Source organism: Solanum pennellii, chromosome 2 (assembly GCF_001406875.1).
Source record: "Solanum pennellii chromosome 2, SPENNV200".
NCBI lineage: Eukaryota > Viridiplantae > Streptophyta > Magnoliopsida > Solanales > Solanaceae > Solanum > Solanum pennellii.
The window spans coordinates 47,144,031-47,164,361 of record NC_028638.1 but is presented as its reverse complement, the minus strand read 5'-3'; the positions used below and the strand labels follow the sequence as shown (position 1 = coordinate 47,164,361).

Here is a 20,331-nt window from a genome sequence, read left to right as displayed (position 1 = left end):
CAGTTTTATAACGAGGGGTATATCAGCTCCAAATGACAAAGTTGAGGGGTATATCAGACCCTTTTCCCAATTATGTTAATAAAATACTGCTAATTTCTTTAAACAATTTCTTTTTCCTTAATGTGTACCTAATTGCCAAGTACTAATAAAGGATTGGATTAGATTTCTTTTATTTTCACCATATCCAAAATGACATGTGTAGTGTAGCATTTAAATTGATTACCAAATACACATTATCTTAGTATTAAAATAATAGAAGTTTGAAATTACCGCGTTTATTAATTCAACAACTTTTGATTCTTATTAGTGATATATATATCTACATCTCTGACTCTTCAGTTCAGTACCATTTCTAGGGTTTATTAACTAACACCTCAAAAATTATTATAATTCTTGGATCTTCAACCACCAAAACAACCCCTAGCTACTGGTACAATTTATTTTTCGTTAGAATATGTTATTTCTTTTTGTACTGTATGTGTACCTTTAAATTACAGAGTTATTTTCTTTTCTTGCAGGTTGAGTAATTTGATTAGAAAAGATGGGTGGGTTTGAGCTCAAATGGTTTGTAGGAGTAGCTGTTGTTCTGATGATGGTTCAAAATATTCTTGGTTGGGGGAAAGAGGGACACTATATTATCTGCAAAATTGCTGAGGTAAATTGAGTTTTTTTTTTTTTTTGAAATATTTGCTAAGCTATGTACTTTCTGAGTAAAATTCTTGTGGAGATTGAGTGTTTGGAGTAATGGGGTGTTTAATGTTAATCTTTTTTGGTGGGTTTATTCATAAAGGTTGAATCTTTATGTATTTGCTTGCAAGAATTTGCGTTGACTAGTTATCTGATTTCCTATTTGGCATTGGCTGAAGGTTCTTTTAGGGTTTTATGGGTGTGCATCCATTGTTGCAGAATTGTAGGGTATAGTTGTTCGATAACCAACCCGAAATAGAACGAGCAAGTGCTCAGTAACCAAACCAAAGATTTAAGGAAATAAAGAAAAGAAAAAAGCAAAATGGAGAAGAAAAAGATAGACTTTCCTTCATTCGTTAATGCTTTAATTTGTGGCTACAACTGGATATAGAGAGTGTAATAGTAATCAGGAACAGCTGGACATTGTAGAAAACACCATCTTAACAAACTAGGGTACTAAAGAAATAAGAGGAAATTGGGACGACACTGTTGTTGATGGAAACTCAGAGATACTACTTGGAAGCTCATGGTACTACCGTTACGTAGTAGGTAACTTGATCTGGCAATTATATAGTTACATCGAATCATAATGTTTATAAAAATAGATAGTCTTCGTGTGCTTCAAATGATGAAGGCATAATACATAGATAGATAGGCACTCAAATATGGCGTCAAATGGCAAGTTAACACTTCAACTTTAGTAGCGTACATCCAGACACCTCAACAACTCATCCCTACCGAGTCTCGTGGACACCCAATTCTAACGTGGCACATAAATTTCGAAGGTATCTGGATGATCATTTTGTAAGGTGGAGTGTTCAACTAACACACTAGAATGAGTTGAGGTGTCTAGATGTGCATTCTCAAAGTTGGAGTGTTTAGTTGTTAGTTGAAGACAAGTTAAGGTGTCATCTATTTATTATTATTGGAGGAAGATTCTTGAAATCCTTTTGAGACATTCCCAGAAACTTCTTATGGTGGACATATTTATGATTCTGACAGATTTTTATCAAATTAGGTGAACTCTTTAATTTTTTTCTTTGAGTGGAAGCAAGCATATGGAGAAGTACTGACAAAATAAAAATAAAAAATTGGTCGAGCTCTTCTTTTGGAAGCTTATGTGAATCTCTTGGGTTTTTCAGGAATATCTAACAGAAGATGCTTTGGCTGCAGTCAAAGCATTACTCCCAGATCAAGCCGAAGGTGATCTTGCAGCTGTCTGCTCCTGGCCTGATGAGGTTCGGCGCCACTACCACTACCGCTGGAGTTCTCCGTTACATTATGTAGATACACCTGATTTTTTGTGTAATTACAAATATTGCCGTAAGTGACACTACATATAATTGCTTCTGTAGAAAAACTTCTTTTGGTTCATGTTAGCTATTCATTTTGGTACCAAGTTCACTCCCTGGATATCGAATGAAAAGAGAAATATGGAAAAATATTTCTAGCTCGTGTCTGCATTTCCTATTGTTACTTGGTTCACTGAAGTAAAAGTAGCTGCACTTGATCCAACGTTTCATAGTTGGCATATTTTCTTTAATAACAATAAAACCTGATATGGCATCTTCAGATGAACCTTTTAATACACTTTTGTATCTTAGCTTTGAGCTAGTAATGACCTTGGTCTACTTTCTGATAGGAGACTGCCATGACGGGCATGGGCTCAAGGACAGGTGTGTTACGGGAGCAATATACAACTACTCAATGCAACTTTCGCAGGGATATTATGATTTGAATTCAGAAAAATGTGAGGAAGACTGCCCCTCTGTGTTATTGATGCATTTATTGGACTGGAACTAATTATTTCTAGTGACAGACAACTTGACTGAAGCACTTATGTTCTTGTCTCATTTTGTTGGTGACGTACATCAGGTCAGCTCACCTTTTCTGGAACCTTGGTGTATGTAACTGTAAATAAACACAAATGTATGTGTCTGCATATAAATCTTTGGAACTATTTCGATAAGTTTCTTTCAGTCTTAAATACTTGATTAAAGAATAAGTTTCTTTAAGTCTTAAATAATAACGTCCATACTGCTATGCCTCTGGTATAGAAGTAAAAAGAAGGGCAGCATGCACAAAGCATCCTGCATCTGGGGAAGGGTCGCACTCTAAGGGGGTCTAATGTAGTAAGCGTACCTTGACGCGTAAATGATGTGGGAGTTATCCACGGGAAATGGAATTGGACCGTTAGAAATGCCATCATTTCTGAGTAATATGCTTCCTTTTCCTGATATAATCTGCTTAAGTGGGTGATTGTACCATGCTCCAAATATATGCCCTCTCCTTTTCTGGAGGCCCACTCAGTTCAAACTTATTTTGGTTATGGAAATCCAGAATTAAATATTGTGGTATTTCCTCATGCGAGGACTATGTTATTATATGCTGACATTCTATTCAGGGGAACTCTTCTTCCTCTGTAGTTTTGTGCTTCTCTTATGAAAGGAGCTCTTTTATTACCTGCATTGTGCTTGGCTGGACATGAACTAGGAAGGTCCAGTCTAGTTTAATAGATTAAGTTCTTCCATCATTCAATGACACCTGAACCTTGTACTCAAGTGAGAAGCTACTTTTATTAGAACCCCCACAAACAGTTGTTTTGGACCTTGTTTGAATCATCTACTGGTCTTGTAAAAAAGTTGCTCGTCTGGGGAAGCATGTGACTGATAAGCCTGATTTTTGAGAAAAAAAATTCCAATCCCTGTAGGTCACACAACATGTTTATCTTTGTGTGTGTGTGTGTGTTTGTGTGTCTCCCTCCAATTATCTTTTATTGAACCAGTTGTATTTTTGCATTCTGTCGTGTGATCGTCTGAAATATGATCACAAGACAGGATAACTGATAAAAAAAAACAATGATCATGAGACAGACTTCATCAAATTCAAAGCTTGTACAGCATATTTTTGATGTTTCTTAACTATCTAAAGTTGAGTGGTGATCAGGAAAAGAAAATGGAAGTCCTGGAAGGTAAATTCAGTTTTATCTTATTTTGTTTACTGTGTGCAGCCTCTTCATGTTGGTTTCACTGGAGATCTTGGTGGAAACAGTATAATTGTTCGTTGGTACAGGAGGAAGACTAATTTGCACCATGTAGGTTGTGCGTTTCTTTGAGTTCCAATTCATTCTGATCTTATTCTTTTAAATCACTAAACAAAATTGTTGAAGTGTAACATCTTCGAGCAGACTTATTCACTTCATGTTACCATTAATTATACCAAGTGTCTATAATATATAGTCCTTTTCATTTGAAATATATTTAGATAATACCTTCTTTCTAACTCTCAAATTACGTACTCAATTTCTCTACTTTGAAAACAAATGGAAAGTTCTGAGCATGTTTACCTCTTATCTTTCACCTGTCAAGAATACTTGAGAAGTAGTATATACTATATACATCTTAAACTGTATGCGTACAGGTGAAGGGTGTAAATTATTTAATGCGAGGCACACACAAATCAGACATCTATTTGAAACAGCCACTGTAACTTCTTGACTTAAATTTTTCAGGTATGGGATAACATGATTATTGAATCTGCGTTAAAGAAATACTACAAATCTGATATAATGTTAATGACACAAGTTCTTCTGAAAAACATCACTGTAAGTTTTAGTTGATTTCTTCATTCACAGTATTACATATCCATTTCTTAGAGGTCTGAACTTTACAATTCTTCAAGTGATGTTGGAAAATTGTTAAATGATGCATGAATATTGTGGGAGGATTTCATCATCCCATTGCCACAGTGCTCATTGGAAAGAATCTCACTGTCTTGTGTTCTCTTAAAGAAAATATTACTATGCTCGTAGCATAAACAGAGTCTCTGAAATAGCAGTCAAAATCTGCCTCACATGGATTCCACTTTCTGATCCAGCAAGATGTAACAAATTGTTTTTCCTAGCTTATGCAGAAAATCTTTCTTCAATTATATGTGACATTGCAAGTTTCTTTTTGTTTCGGATGCATAAATAGCACTAACTCCTGAACTTGTTAAGCTTTAAAACCATTCAGTTTTAGTATGTGTATTTCACTAGCTTCTCAAGACTCGTGTGCATCCTGTCATTTCTTCTATTCTCTGTATTCCCATAATCACTTGTAACTAATGTACTTGTATCTGGATATAGCATGAATGGTCCGATGATGTTCCATCTTGGGAAGATTGCAAGGAGATGGTTTGTCCTGATCCGTAAGTGTATATATTCATACATACATACATACATATATATAAAAAGAATGCACTATTTTGAGGAATCCGTTTTTACAGATATGCTTCTGAAAGTATCCGTTTGGCCTGCAAATTTGCCTACAGAAATGCAACCCCGGGAAGCACTTTAACAGGTAAAAACTGATCATCTGTAGTCTTCTTTCACTCTTAATTAGATCAGTGTAACACCTAATTTTCGATTGAACTTAAAATTTTATGATCTAAACTAGATATTATCTTATTTTATTAGGCTTAACTTTAAAATATTTGAAAACTATAGGAAAAGATAGTAACTTCATTATTATTATGTTACTATCCGTTTTCTTAATCTGATTATTTAACGCTTTATATATTAATTTGTTCAAAATATTAGTTAGTTTAAATTTTTGTATGGATATAATTATAAAAAAAAAAAAAGAGTCAACCTAAATTAAACTACAGACTCCATCACGTTTCTTCTTCAGCTTTCATCCTTAAAAACCTCAACCAAGAAAATCTTCCACTCCCTCACGTTCCTTATCCCTCTGAACAAATTTATACATCCAATATTCTATATATATACTCAAGCAAGAGAAACTGATAAGCAAAAGAGATAGAAATTGAGAGGAAGAATCATGATTGGGAAAATGTAAAAAAAAAGAAAATGAGAGTTAGAAAGCAGAGTGCAAATCTGAGAGTTTAGGAAAAGAGTGTTCCGAGAATTGAGTAGAGTTGGAGGTTTTGTTTGCGGTTTCGTGTTCGTGTACCTGATTTGGAAATCTATAGATTGTACATTACGTTCCTTTGTTAATCGAAAGCAATTTGAAGGTTAGTTATCACCCTTACCTATTTGTTCGTAGAGTTAGGTAAGATACGTGTATAACGAGTTTCTCAAAGTAAAAAGTAACCAAAAAAAAAAGAGAGAAAGGAAGAAGAGACGGGAGAAAATTAAAAATTTATTATACCATGTGTTTGTATTGCTTATGAGCGAATATTTTTTGTCATGATTTTTATTTTTAGAGTCAAATTATAAAAAATTTAAAATGTATTTTTTCATCGTATTAATATGTAAAAAGTTGTAATTTATAATACTTTTCATATAATTTTAGAATATCGAATTTTTTTTGTTTAAAATATCGAATTTAACTTTTTGTTTTTCCAAAAGCGTAAATGACAAATAAATTCCGGACGAATGACGTATATTGATTATTGAAGTATGCTAAGAAATGAAGTTTTAAGCATAAAGAATGTTACTAAAACTTTAAAGTAACGTGAAAAGCTAGTTTTTTTTGTTTGTTTTGATTTCCAATCCATTCGGTCACTGCCCGAGCATATTCAATTGAGGCTATTGTTGTTTTTATAGAATAAATTTCTTAGAATTTGAATTTTGTACGGTATACAAAATATAAGTAATTTTACAAGTAAAATATAGTAACTTTCTTACGTAATATTATTTACCTTTTTAAAACAAAACAAGTTACCACTAAAGAGTTGGTAATGGTTAATGAGTATAAAACATTTTTTTTGTTTTACTGTAAAAAAGATAAAAATCAAACTTTGCTCACCACTTTGATCTTTCATCAGAGCTATCAAGATCATAGATAAAATAGGTTTTTTACTCTTTAGTAAAATAAGACAAATTTTAATGAGTTTTAAAATAAATTAAAGAAATGGGACACAAGTAATTTCTAGGTTCATATGTATAATATATATAAAAATTAAGTCAAGTAATATATAAGTCAATAAAGTGATTTTATTAAAACTACGGGATCCCAATGATGTTTGATATTTTCTTCTCGGTCAATAGGATCTCTATCCAAAATTTTATTTCATGGACCAATAAAAGATAGAGTTAATTTTCTTTTTATTAACGATTTCAATTAAGTTACTTGAAATACCGAAACTCAATTCTAAGTGGTGACTCTGAAATAAAATAATCCATTTTCAAAATAGTTATTTTAATTGGATATTTTTTCAAAATTTCATCGTTCTTTTAAGGGGTAAAAATCATCATGAAGAAGAGCCCATGATACCAAAACATGTTAATGATATAAGTTTTTTGAGTTGTTACACATCAATCAAAACGAAATAGGTGGTTGCCTTGATAATTATGAGTTCATTTAGAATTTTTATACAAAAGATATGACTGAAAAGATGGGTTCGATTTATATGGAACGAGACTCTGTAATGGTGGATGTTGCCTTACCTAGGAAACACATAGTTATGATGCCTTTATAGTATCTTTTTTAGGAATTATGATATCTCCAAAAAGAGGAGGAAAAATTAAAATAAATTTAGCTGCCGTCATTACAAATTTTGAGAAGAAGCCTTACATCACCCTTGAACAGATAGTTCTAGCATATATTTACCGTGGAGGGATGCTATATTTTATTGCAAATGTGGATGATTGAGCACATTTGTTATTACCCTGTTGTACTAGACTTCAAAATAGATTGTAATGATTACATTGAGGGCCACAAGGAAAAAATAAAGATTAGATTTTTCCAAATGACATTGAAGCTTGGAAGATACTTCAATGTTGTAGCCGCTGATAAGATTGTGTGAAATTATCATTGGTTCCCACCAGATGAGTTGATATACATGGGTCTTCGAGGTGTCCAACCTTACATGCCACTCAATAGTCATGTGGCAATTTGATCGATGTTGATTTTACACTCAGCCTGATAAACACTGAAATGTTTTGCTCCTATTGTTGCGTCATAATACACAAGTCCTCTTGTAAGGACAGAATGGTAGGAGATGTTCCTTCTCAACCCATTTATTGAACCAACCTTACTCTAGATTCGAATGTTGGGTCAACTCTTCTTTAGGTCATTAGTTGAGACATCCAGAGTGAGTAGATCTATAATTTTCTTCAACCTCGAGTGGAGTTTGCTTGATTCTAACTTTTGTTTCTCGATCTATGGATCCCTTCGCCGATCATTCTGACATAACCTTAGGGGTGGTTGATCATGAAACCATCCTAAGTATGAGTGGCCCACCTCACCTTTGTCACGATCCTCCACCTTATCATGGGGACTTGTCTCCCAAAATCTTAAATATTTCTTTTTTCCATTGAAGAAATCTTGGAACGAAACTCATACATGAATTTCTGCATATCTTCATTAAGAGGTAAAGTTGGTGCTGATCAAATTGCCGCATGACTCTGAGTGACATGTAAGGCTGGACAACTCGAAACCCCTTAGGACGATGAATGATAGACATGTATATCCCCTCGTTTGATGGGAACTAATGATAATTCATCTTGTCAAAGCATTGAGGTATTTTTTTCAAGCTTCAATGTCCTTTGGAAAACTTTAATTTTTAATTCTTTCCTTGTGGTCCCAATGTAATCATTTCATTCTACTTTGAAGTTCACTACTTAAGGGTAATAACTAATGTGCTTAATCATCCACATTTGCAATAAAACATTGTATCCCTCAAAAATAATCTTCTCCAGCCTTGTACCTTGTTAGAGTAGGGTAAATGTTTGCTAGAACCTAGGTACGAGGGTGATGTTAGGCTTCTTGTCAAAAGTTGTAATGATTGTAGTCAAATTTATGTTGAACTTTCTTCCCCTTTTTTTGAAACACTATGATCCCAAAAAAGCTACTACAAAGGCATCATAACTGTGTGTTTCCCAGGTCAGGCGGCACCCACCATTGTGGAGTTTCGTTCCATATAAACCGAACTCATATTTTCAGCCATATCTTTTGTATAAAAAGTCTAAAAGAACCCATATATTATCAAGGCAACCACTTATTTTGTTTTTATTGATGTACAACAACTCTAAAAACCTTTTACCATTAACATGATTTGGTATCATGGCTCTTCTTTGTGAAGATTTTTACTCATTCCCATTAATAATGCGCCTATCTCTTTGAGAGCGGGGGTAAGTTGAAAGTTTGAAAAATGAAATACATTATTTAATGGGTTCCAAAAATGTACTAGTTTTTCTATCAAATTCCTTTGTGGCTCAACAACGAGGCTTCATAAGAATCTCAAGCGTTTGAACACTACACCTTTCTATAATTCGTCATACTTTCATATCATGTCCTTAAAAGTGTTGGGGCCTAAATAAAAGTCATTGATCATTCCTTGACCTCTTGTCTTCCTTTCCATATGAGCTCATATTTTCCTATAGGATGATGATACATTAGGACTTAACTATGTTTTAATTAAAATGGCTTTTTTTTTTTTGAAATAATAATTAAACAAAATAATAATCTTAGACTCGAGACAATCAAATTTTTTGAATAAGGATTTGATAAGCGAACTTATTTTATTAAAAAAAATGGACTTTATAGTACTCACAGTGTTTTCCTCCAATCATTTTTCCAAAATAATTTGAACTAATTTATAAAGTTGTGTCATTCTTGATTTCGTAATGTCTTTATATCCCTTTCCTAATTAACTCTAAATCAATTAATATATGAAGTATCAAATAATCAGGTTAAGAAAACGGATAGTAATAAAATTACTATCTTATTTTATTAAATAAAAATATATTGTAATTAATTTCTGTTCATTTCTTTTTTTCTTTGAAAAAATTAATAAAACTTATACTTCAATGGGACTCTTTTCCTATAATTAATTTAGTTTTCATTATTGTTAAGATGATCTTTAGATGGATCCATTTTCTTAACATTTCTTCCCTACAAATCAACAATCACCTATAAAATATACATGGAAAGCCAAGCTATGTACAGCTATGTTCTGTGTATCAATAATTAGCTAACATTGAGAGAAGCCTCCATGTGCATCACAAAATATTACACAATATAGTATTCAATATATTTTCGAAAACAGTCTCTCTACCTCCACGAGGTAATGGTAAGATCTGCATACACTATATCCTCCCTAGACCACACTTTGCAGGATTTCAGCGGATATTTTTTGTATTCAATGTATTACTAATCTTCCATTATCTGTTTGTTTTCCAGACGATTACTTCCTCTCTCGTCTTCCTGTTGTGGAGAAGAGGTTGGCACAAGGTGGGGTCCGCTTGGCCGAAGTTCTCAACAGAATTTTCACTAAAAAACCATCAGTTGCTGCACAATGAAGATAAACTGCAGAAGAAAACCACTCTATGTATTCAATTATCCATTATAACTTGGAAGTTCTCCTCACGCCAAGAACTGAAACCTACATAAGTGACTTATAAGTCAACTATTGTATTAAGAAAGGTGTAATAAAATGTAACTTTAGATGCACAACTAGTCCATTATTACATGATAGATGCTACTATCATATTGGAATATGCTGTATGTTGCTTTTATGGATAATCAACCTCTATTTTACTTTTTAAGATAAGAGGAATCTTCAGCTTGTACACAACAAGAACCATTTCAACCTTTTTTGTATATATAGAACAAGTCCAAGTTTGGTGGGACACTTCTGGTTTTCAATATCTGTCAAGTTATAGAACTTCTTTGAGGATGTTGAGGTTAACTTCATTAAGCATTATTTTCTTTCTCTGTGTTGCTTTTATCAACCAACATGGTGTTGAAGCATGGAGCAAAGAGGGGCATATGATGACTTGTCGAATCGCGCAGGTATATATTTATTTGAAAAATGTTTTTTTTTTTTGGCTTCAAATTGTAAGAACTATTGCATGTGGAAACAGGGCTTGTTGAATGATGAGGCAGCTCATGCAGTCAAGATGTTGTTGCCGGAATATGTTAACGGTGACTTATCGGCCCTCTGTGTGTGGCCAGACCAAGTCAGGCACTGGTATAAGTATAAATGGACAAGCCCTCTACACTTCATTGATACACCAGATAAAGCTTGCAACTTTGATTATGAAAGTAAGTCAAATGCATCCAAAAAACGCGATGTATTTATTCTCTCTTTTCACAATTTGATCCTATAATTCATAATGTTTTTTTTTGTATGATGAAAAGGGGACTGTCATGATCAACATGGAGTAAAGGATATGTGTGTTGCTGGTGCAATTCAGAACTTTACTACTCAACTCTCTCATTACAGAGAGGGAACTTCTGATCGTCGATGTAAGAATCAAAAATAGTAAATTTCATTATGGGGTGATTCATTTATGATACCATATAATTTATCAATAATTACAGATAATATGACAGAGGCCTTGTTGTTCTTGTCACATTTCATGGGAGATATCCATCAAGTATGTATTCACTCTTTTTTCGCGTTTGAAACGTTAAACAAATAGCAACCAACATATGATTATTAGAAAAACTTGTTACCTTGTTGTTTTTGTGATTTCAGCCAATGCATGTTGGATTTACAAGTGATGCTGGAGGAAATTCTATTGATTTGCGCTGGTTTAGGCATAAATCAAACTTGCACCATGTAAGTATATAACTTATCGAGTTTGATCCAAGATTTAAAGTTAATGCGTTCAAATTTGGCTATGATAGTAAGAAAAAAAGATGATTAACGACGTATGTTTTCCTTTGTAAAAAAATAATGTTATAGGTGTGGGATAGGGAGATAATACTAACAGCTGCAAAAGACTACTATGCAAAGGATATAAACCTCCTTGAAGAAGACATTGAAGGAAACTTCACTGACGTAAGAGTCAATCCCTTAAATTTGTCAGAACATTTCATTTAGACATTCGAACCAAGTCAGGTTCCTAATAAACTGTTCCAACTAGACATTTTCGGTTTAAATTTTGATTTTGTTAAATCTTATACATACTCAGGGAATTTGGTCTGATGATCTTGCTTCTTGGAGAGAATGTGGCAATGTCTTTTCTTGTGTAAACAAGTGAGTTCTTTCTCTATGTAAATCGGAAGTTGATTCTGAAACGACTAAACGTACAAAAATATATATACTTTGATTATGACTTCAATAGCGATTTTACACTTGAGAAATTGATTAATTGTTGATGTGATGTTTTTAGGTTTGCAACGGAAAGTATAAGTATAGCATGCAAATGGGGATACAAAGGTGTTGAAGCCGGTGAAACTTTATCAGGTATTTTTTACTTGACTGTCTACGATTTTATTGTGTATGTTTGGGATACAAATTAATATTTGGGAAAATAAATTATAAATTGACATTTAATCTATTTTAATTTGTGTAGATGATTACTTCAATTCAAGACTTCCAATAGTAATGAAACGAGTAGCACAAGGTGGAATAAGATTAGCCATGCTTTTAAACAACGTTTTTGGAGCTTCTCAACAAGAAGATTCAGTTGTTGCAACTTAATTACCAAATAATTTTAATAAAATAGTAATGAAAAACCATATATTAGTTCATGTTTGACCAAAATAAAATAAAACACTAAATTAGATGACACATCTTTGTTGTATTTAAATTCGTGTAAATTGTAATTACCCACAGAGATGTATTTTTAAAGTGTAATTACATGTACTTAGCTCCGTCTTATCTTTAAATATAAAATGGTAATTTATATATTTAACTATACTATATATTGGATTATCTTCAATCCACCTCCATGTTATTTTTCTTTTTCTATATTAAAGAGTTAAATAGAGAATTCATTCTGCTCTTTCATTTCTTTTTCTTTCGCTGAAGAACTATTATCATATTCTCTATTTTACTTTTTAATTATTTTATTATTATTTTTATTATTTTATAATTAACACATTATTTTTCATATAAAATCACTACTTAAATATTTAAATGTAATTATTTTTATATATAATATAATATTTCTAAAATATATTATTTAATATATATTCTTTTCATCTTGAATTAATAATATCTCAAATTTATTTTATTTTCTCACTTTAATATGATTTGATATTATTATTAATTATCACTATGATAAATACATATAATTAAAATAATAAGTAAATTTTAATTTTAAAATACAATAAATAATATAATAATTTAAATATGAAATAACACAATAATTTTATCACACCAAATATGGTTGCAGTTATGTCTACTAATTTGTATATTATATAATATTTATTTGTAATTTATGTATTCAAAATTTTAGAATAAAATAAAATTTAAGTTAGATAAAAAATTGAAAATAAAATAAAATATATATTTCATGAAAATTATACAAGAGTGATTATTTGAATGAAAAGAAAAGGAAGAAAGAAAATTATATTATGAAATAAGAAAATAAGAATGATAACAATAATAGTAAGGAGAAAAAAATTTCCTAAAGAATTGAATTAAAATTGATTGTCTAAAAAAATAAAAAAAAAATATTTATAAAATAAAATACTCGTGTAAAATTAGAAATGCCCTTAGATAACAGCTTGTTGCTTAAAGATAATTTTCTAATTTTTTTTATGAGTGCCACATTAAAGCCCCGACTAATTGATTACCTTTCGTTTATACAGACGTCAATTTTAGAAGAAACAAAATGATAAACGTCAGCTTTTAATATTATTAGGTATAATAAAGTAAATTAAACATGAAAGAAACATATGGACTTTGACGCGACTTATAACGTAGGCACATACTTCACATGTTTACAGCATTTTATAGGTAATGTATATAGCTGACTTCCAAATAAAATTAGGCTAACTTTGAATCGGTGAACGATTAGATTATAAGTTCGAGTCAGAAAATAGATGAAAATATTATTGATTTATGTGATAGATAATAAATTGTAAGTTTGAGTCGCAAAATAAATAAGAATAGAATTTATTTGTGTGATTCAAAAAAGACCATTTATTTACTTGTCTTACTCAGTTATTTTAATGCACGATATATGATATTATATAAAATATTTTTATAATCAAATTATTAATATTTTTTGATAAGTATTTACTCTTTGCATTTAACTTTGTTTGACGTAAAATTTAATTAATTTTCTTAAAAACATTTTTTAAAATATTCACAATAGTACTTATTATTTGTGTGGCTACAATATTTAAAACTTCTAAAATTATAAACATGTATGAAAATAAAAGTTTTAATTAAGAAAATTTATAAAGATATATCTCTTTGTAATGGATTAACATTTTAAAAAATAGTGTAGAATTGTTAATAACTTGATAAAAAAAATACAACTAATTTACTATTACTAATATGGTATTAAATTGCAACGATACTTTTAAAAAAAAAATTAATCTTGACAATGTAATTTAAGTTAAATCCTTATTGTTATACTATTTAATTAACCTTTGCTTCTACTTTTGTATAATTGTATGGCGTGTTCTAGATGTATTTATTTAAACATCATTGGAATATTCTGAATTTTCGAAGCCAAATTCTTTTAGGTGATTGATAACGAAATTTGTTCTAGAAGATTTGATTTCTCTTATTTATTAATTATTGTAAATCAATTAATTAAAGTCATGTATAGTGTTATTCTCTACATTATTAGGCTGTCTAAAGATAATTTTTTATATTAAAAAATAATTTAAGTTTTAAATAATATTTTATTTCTATTTCAATTTAATTACTGTCGCATAAATTAAAACAAAAGAAAAATAGTTACCAAATATACATAGTTAAACTCCTCTAAAATGAGAACTTTTATATGAAAATTTTATGATTATTATAGTGAGGTAGGTATGTATGTGTATATATATATTAGACGTATAAATGTCATTTAACTATTATAAATAAAAGTATGTATAATTATATTTAGCTATTATAAATAGAAGTATGCAAAAATCGAACCGATTGAAAATTATTATAGCAAAATGTCGTTATAATGAATAAATTATGAAAAAAAATTTATCTGCATTGAGTGTTTACACTAGATTAATACAATTTTCATTTTTACGTAATTTAGTGAAGTAAAATAAATTATAAGGACATGCATATATTGTTTTGATATAAATATTCGATGGAGATAAGTTTTACCCGATCATAGGGAGGTTTGATAATTTGTTAGCAACGTTACAAAGGCCATGATGTAATATGTAATTAATTATCATATTCGCTAATTAGCACTCCTTAATTGACCTAAGAAAAAAAAAAGGAACCAAAACGTTGTCGTTTGTTCCACCGAAATGGCAGAGTTGCCTCTTTCATTTTGCCTTCATGTACAGTTGCATGCTTTTATATATACATATTTTGCAGCAAATCACCCAAATGTTTAAATTATAGCAGTAGAGAACTTGTATTTGTGATTTCTCCATACCCTTTTTGTTTTACATTAGAAAAAAATATGCATGTGGAGCTATCAGATTTTGACCAATATTTTCTTGCTGATCAAGGTTCTGTCTATATAAAATTAAAGAGTGTCTTTTTTTGAAGTGTAAAAGTATACTGTTGACTCCTAATATCCTGGAGAATTTCTTATGGGGTTTCATCTTTTTCATTAAATTCCTAAAGGTAATTCCTTTTTTTCTTGTTCTGATTTCTTGAGGCTTTTCTATGTATATATATATATATGTTATGCTGGATCTTGATTGTACCATGTACAGTTTCATCATTATTGAAACTTATGTTGTGACCTTTTGAGTATGTAATTAATCATGTGCAAGTTTTTACTGCTATTTTATGAGTATGATGTTATATATTGAGCACATAGGTGTTCTTGATCTAAGGGTGGATCCAGGATTCAATTGAACCCACAAACTATTTCTGTTACTAGGTTAAAAAAATTAATATTTGGGCATATTAAGCTCAATACTGTTAATCTTCTCCTCTCTTGATCTATTTTGGCTTAAGCTAACTCAATCCGAGATATAGCTCACGAGGGAAGGATTGTCCAATATATCTAAGTGGACAACAACTCATTTTCTCAATTAATGTAGGACACCTTTTTTTTGTGAATAGTTAAAGATGTTTGTTTTTCTTCTTGTCCAGTTTTGGTTGTAGAAATTCGAATGTTAAATTATGTGTAGCAGATATTGGTAGGCTGATGTTCACAATCGTTTTTGATTCCGTAATGCTGTCATTTATTTCTTCGACTGATTTTTTTTGGTGACGTCTTGATTTTGCTTCTAGTTTTTACTTTTGATGGTTCAAGCTAATTTATTTATAGAATTAGATATTTTCTTGTAAAGAAGATTGAACCTTTTAGTTGCTAACTAATCATATAACTTAATATGGATTGCTTGCATTGATGGCGATCACGTTTCTTCCATTGCTAGACGTGTGTTCTGTCATTCCAAATTTGAACTTAAGTATGTCGTGTTCAGAAATATAATCCAACGGACCTTTGCTGATTGTTTGTGATATTGTGTCAAAAAATAGTTTGTTTTAAGGTTTGAAGTAATGAAATGCATAACCTATAATGTTATATGTACCATCAAGTTGTTGTGCAATGATATCATCATCTTGACAGAGGTTTGGATTTCATAACACAGACTGACTAGAGTGAATTCAAATGCGAAATTCATATCTGGTATGTATTAGCAAAGCTTGAGCAAATAAACTTCAAATTGAAATTGGCATAGTTAGTATGGTTGCACTCTTCATTTTCTTGACCATATTCTTGTAAAATCTGCTACCAATTTTGGAATTTGGCACTAACTGGTCATATTTTTCTAGAGGACTGAGATTGTAGTGAGTGCATGCAAGATCATGGTGTATTGTGAATCCAGGTGTTTTATATCTGCATCCATACTAAGAATTTTGCGAGAACACTTCACACTGAAACTGCCACAGTGTAGAAATGCAAATTTTGTCTTTCCTGTTTCTGCTAGGTGGTCCTAGGAACCATCTTTGTATTGCTTTTGTCTTATCCTTGACTGATACGCTTAACTTCAATGTTCATTGTTTTTATTTTTCCACGCTAACTGGGGGGATCTTTTTTACGAGTGTATTGCAACTTCGTATTGAGAGCTCACATCTACTTTCTTCCTTTTTTCAGTGTCATACTTAAACATTGCATACCATCAATAGTCCAAACAGTAATTGCCTTAATAAAAGATTTCAACTGTATCAGCTTCGCTAAGGGGTACTCTGAACATGGCATTGGTAAGGGCTGCAAGGAGTAGCTTTAGGCGTTCTGGAGGTGCAATTGGAAACTATGCAAGTGAGAGAAATATATTATGTGAAGGCATTTCACCGTTTAGACATCCTGCGCCAGTTTTTGAAAAAGCTGTAACAGGTTTCAATTCATCATACATTCCAAGTACCCAGATGATAAATCAATTAAATTTCGGGAACAGAGGAATGAAGTTTACCCCTCAATATCAGTTTCCACATGCAGAAGCTCAGACGGTTGGGGGTGCTGATTCAAAGAATGAAAGATCCAGTTATCCAGGCCTTGAAGCAACAAAACAGGGCGAAAAACCTAGAGTAGTTGTTCTTGGATCTGGTTGGGCCGCTTGCAGATTCCTCAAAGGAATAGACACTAGTATGTATGATGTTGTTTGTATAGCACCAAGAAACCATATGGTCTTTACACCATTGCTTGCATCTACTTGTGTTGGAACATTGGAATTCCGATCAGTTGCTGAACCAGTTACCCAGATACAGAAAGCACTGGCAAAGGATCCAAATTCATATTTCTTCCTAGCATCCTGCACTGGTGTTGATGCTGATAAACATGAAGTGAGTATAACAAGCTCTTATTATTTCTCACATCCAAAATATGTCTCAATTACAACATATAATTCCTCTTTTCAATTTGATCAAATATATAGGCATGATTACCTACATCCATTCAGGTAATGTTTTTTAGGAAACCTAGGTAAATGGCATACCGACCAGAGAATTATTCGAGCAATACATTCAAGTAGTTAAAGGGAAAGGGACTTTGTTTAAACTGCATTCAACTTATTATTGTGTTCCATCTATTATGTTTGTGTGTGTTTTGATTTGAGAAGACACAATACAGGTATACTGTGAAACGGTTGGCGATCGTGGAGTCTCTCATGAGCATTACAGATTTAAGGTTGCATATGACAAGCTTGTCATTGCTTCTGGAGCTGAACCTTTGACCTTTGGCATAAAGGGAGTGGAGGAACATGCCTTCTTTCTCCGTGAAGTACAGAATGCCCAAGAAATCAGGAAGAAGCTTCTTATGAACTTGATGGTCTCAGAAACTCCAGGTTATTCCCCCATGTTCCATAGTCTTTACTCTAGAAATACCAGACTTCTTTGGTAGATCTGGACTCTGTAGGATAATATATGACATCAACTTTACAATAGTAAATTGAGTGTAGTATAAATTTTGTGCATGTGTATAATTGCAGGCATCTCGGAAGAAGAGAAAGAGCGCTTGTTGCACTGTGTTGTGATTGGAGGTGGACCTACAGGGGTTGAATTCAGCGGGGAGCTAAGTGATTTTATTATGAGAGATGTACGCGAACGTTATGCTCATGTCAAAAACTACATTCATGTGACCCTCATTGAGGTAAATATCCAGCTGTATATGGGTAAACCTAAAATTGCAGAGGAAATATCATTATGTTGACTGTTGAGTATGGTCTAGTAACACTTTCCATGGACAGGCTAATGAGATTTTGTCTTCATTTGATGTTGGGTTGCGGGAGTATGCGACAAAGCATTTGACCAAGGTAATGAATCCTTCAATTGCTTTGCATTAAGAAAGAAGTTTCTTCAGTTTTTGTGAGCAAAATTTCATACATATCAGGTTGGTGTCCGCCTTGTTCATGGTGTTGTAAAAGAAGTACATCCAGATAAAATAGTTCTCAGTGATGGAAGTGATGTTCCATATGGCCTTCTCGTTTGGTCTACTGGAGTTGGTCCTTCCAATTTTGTTAAATCACTAAATGTTCCCAAGTCTCCTGGTGGAAGGTAAAAAGTTTTTAACTTCTCCAACAACTTAGGTACTTTGTGGTCCTTCGTTCACTCTTCTGTATCTAGTCAACTAATCCTAAGACATGTTACAGGATTGGAATTGATGAATGGTTGCGAGTTCCTTCCGTAGAAGATGTGTTTGCTATAGGAGATTGTGCTGGTTTTCTTGAACAGACTGGAAAGCCGGTGCTTCCGGCTCTTGCTCAGGTAGTATAATTTCCTGATATGTCCTTGTTTTGTCCAACCATGTTATTCTTATGCATTTGCATTTCTCCTGCCCAGATCTTTTTTCCTGTAGTACTTTGTATGTTTTTTTCTTCTTGATCCCGCTTAGTTTTATGTGGAATGGCCTCAATTGCAACCGTTTATGAACTTGACTGAGGCCTGAGTTTTAATGAACAACCTTAAAGTTGCATGCTGTCAAGGATTACAGTGATATGTTATTTGAAAGTTGACCAGATATCCTTTTCTACTACAAGAATACAAGAAGCCGTCTTTGTTGCGTGTCTTAGACATAACTAGGAGTAGATATTTACCCCTATCCTTCTTCTTGGGTTTCAAGAATTGAGTTATCTTGAGAAACTACTACGTTTTCTTGAAAAATGACGGAAGAGTACAAAATTTTTCTCAAAGTGCAATTTTTTTAACAGGTTGCTGAAAGGCAAGGGAAGTATCTTGTTAAATTGTTCACCGACATTGGGAACCAGAATGGAGGCAAAGCTCTCTCAGCCAAAGACATCACTCTAGGAGATCCATTTGTTTACAAGCATCTCGGAAGCATGGCAACTGTGGGGCGTTACAAGGCTCTTGTTGATCTCCGTCAAGCTAAGGTACATTATATCCATCATCATCTCTATTACTCTTCGACCAAAACATTTAGTCAGTCGGGGTTGTTGGACTCAGTGACTCTACATCTTGGATTCGTCTGTTCGTGTAATATCAATCAGGAAAGAGCTTGTCCTATGTATATGTACCTTTCCATACTATGTTTTGATCTTTATTTTGTTTGTCAGGGTGAGAAGGGTGTCTCATTAGCAGGCTTCATGAGCTGGCTTATTTGGCGGTCCGCATATCTGACTCGAGTTATCAGCTGGAGGAACAGGTTTTACGTGGCTATGAACTGGGGAACAACGTTAATCTTTGGCAGAGACAATACTAAGATAGGATAAACTACCACTTCTAGTAGGATTTTCATGTTTTGATCCATTTTTTGAACACTTTTAATAACCTACCTTGTAGTGTTATCAATAATGTTAATATCTTTGAGGATTCAAAAAGAAAAGGGGGAAAAAGTGCTTTGTCAAAATGGAATTATGAGGGTTGGGGCAAGGGATTAGAGCGTGGAGTTAAAAGGGTAAAAAAAATTGTCAAAAATTTCAAAAGGATATATTAATTTTTTTTAAAATCAAAACGGTAAAATCGCTCACGATGTAGCGACTTTTGCCTTCTGAAAAAGCGAAATCGCTGCAATAGCAGTAATTTCTTAAATTTGCTTTTTTTAAAAAAAAAAAAAAAATTAAACAAATCGCTCCACACGGAGCGATTTTCAAAATCAAAAAAAAAATTCTTATAAGTCGCTGCTTCTGCAGCGACTTCCATTAAAATTTTTAATTTTTATTTTATTTTTTGCTTTATTTAAAAAAAATTTTGATTCAATTTTTTTAAAAAAAATAAAAAATCATTGGCAGCGATTTTTAATTAGTTTTTTTAAAAAAAATCAAATCGCTGTAAAGGCAGCGATTTACACTTAATTTATTTATTTATTTTTTGAAAATTTAATTAAATCGCTGCAAAAAAAATTAGCTGATTAAATTA

At 32.2% G+C, this 20,331-nt stretch overlaps 3 protein-coding genes across 3 annotated transcripts; all 3 read left to right on the top strand.

Moving 5' to 3' along the window:
* Positions 1-269: 269 nt before the first annotated feature.
* Positions 270-10,280, top strand: LOC107011878 (endonuclease 4-like). Its single transcript, XM_015211553.2, has 10 exons — positions 270-430; positions 519-655; positions 1,830-2,010; positions 2,330-2,437; positions 2,507-2,562; positions 3,698-3,781; positions 4,199-4,291; positions 4,814-4,875; positions 4,954-5,027; positions 9,816-10,280. Exons 2-10 carry the CDS (start codon positions 542-544, stop codon positions 9,932-9,934), a joined length of 891 nt encoding a protein of 296 aa, XP_015067039.1. The 5' UTR covers positions 270-430; positions 519-541; the 3' UTR covers positions 9,935-10,280.
* Positions 10,272-12,300, top strand: LOC107011877 (endonuclease 1). Its single transcript, XM_015211552.2, has 9 exons — positions 10,272-10,427; positions 10,499-10,679; positions 10,776-10,883; positions 10,959-11,014; positions 11,116-11,199; positions 11,326-11,421; positions 11,555-11,619; positions 11,756-11,829; positions 11,939-12,300. Exons 1-9 carry the CDS (start codon positions 10,311-10,313, stop codon positions 12,064-12,066), a joined length of 909 nt encoding a protein of 302 aa, XP_015067038.1. The 5' UTR covers positions 10,272-10,310; the 3' UTR covers positions 12,067-12,300.
* Positions 12,301-14,743: 2,443 nt separating this feature from the next.
* Positions 14,744-19,818, top strand: LOC107011405 (internal alternative NAD(P)H-ubiquinone oxidoreductase A2, mitochondrial-like). The gene is made up of 9 exons (XM_015210899.2): positions 14,744-15,132; positions 16,619-17,304; positions 17,591-17,804; positions 17,949-18,109; positions 18,207-18,272; positions 18,350-18,513; positions 18,609-18,723; positions 19,167-19,346; positions 19,530-19,818. Exons 2-9 carry the CDS (start codon positions 16,717-16,719, stop codon positions 19,683-19,685), a joined length of 1,644 nt encoding a protein of 547 aa, XP_015066385.1. The 5' UTR covers positions 14,744-15,132; positions 16,619-16,716; the 3' UTR covers positions 19,686-19,818.
* Positions 19,819-20,331: the final 513 nt, after the last annotated feature.

Coding starts and splice junctions, on each gene's coding strand:
- LOC107011878 (XM_015211553.2), top strand. CDS start 542: ATGGGTGGGTTTGAGCTCAAATGGTTTGTAGGAGTAGCTGTTGTTCTG. Junction 2,011..2,329: donor GTGTAATTACAAATATTGCC/GTAAGTGACACT, acceptor ACTTTCTGATAG/GAGACTGCCATGACGGGCAT. Junction 5,028..9,815: donor CCCGGGAAGCACTTTAACAG/GTAAAAACTGAT, acceptor TTTGTTTTCCAG/ACGATTACTTCCTCTCTCGT.
- LOC107011877 (XM_015211552.2), top strand. CDS start 10,311: ATGTTGAGGTTAACTTCATTAAGCATTATTTTCTTTCTCTGTGTTGCT. Junction 10,884..10,958: donor GGGAACTTCTGATCGTCGAT/GTAAGAATCAAA, acceptor CAATAATTACAG/ATAATATGACAGAGGCCTTG. Junction 11,422..11,554: donor TTGAAGGAAACTTCACTGAC/GTAAGAGTCAAT, acceptor ATACATACTCAG/GGAATTTGGTCTGATGATCT.
- LOC107011405 (XM_015210899.2), top strand. CDS start 16,717: ATGGCATTGGTAAGGGCTGCAAGGAGTAGCTTTAGGCGTTCTGGAGGT. Junction 18,110..18,206: donor TTCATGTGACCCTCATTGAG/GTAAATATCCAG, acceptor TTCCATGGACAG/GCTAATGAGATTTTGTCTTC. Junction 18,724..19,166: donor TGCTTCCGGCTCTTGCTCAG/GTAGTATAATTT, acceptor TTTTTTTAACAG/GTTGCTGAAAGGCAAGGGAA.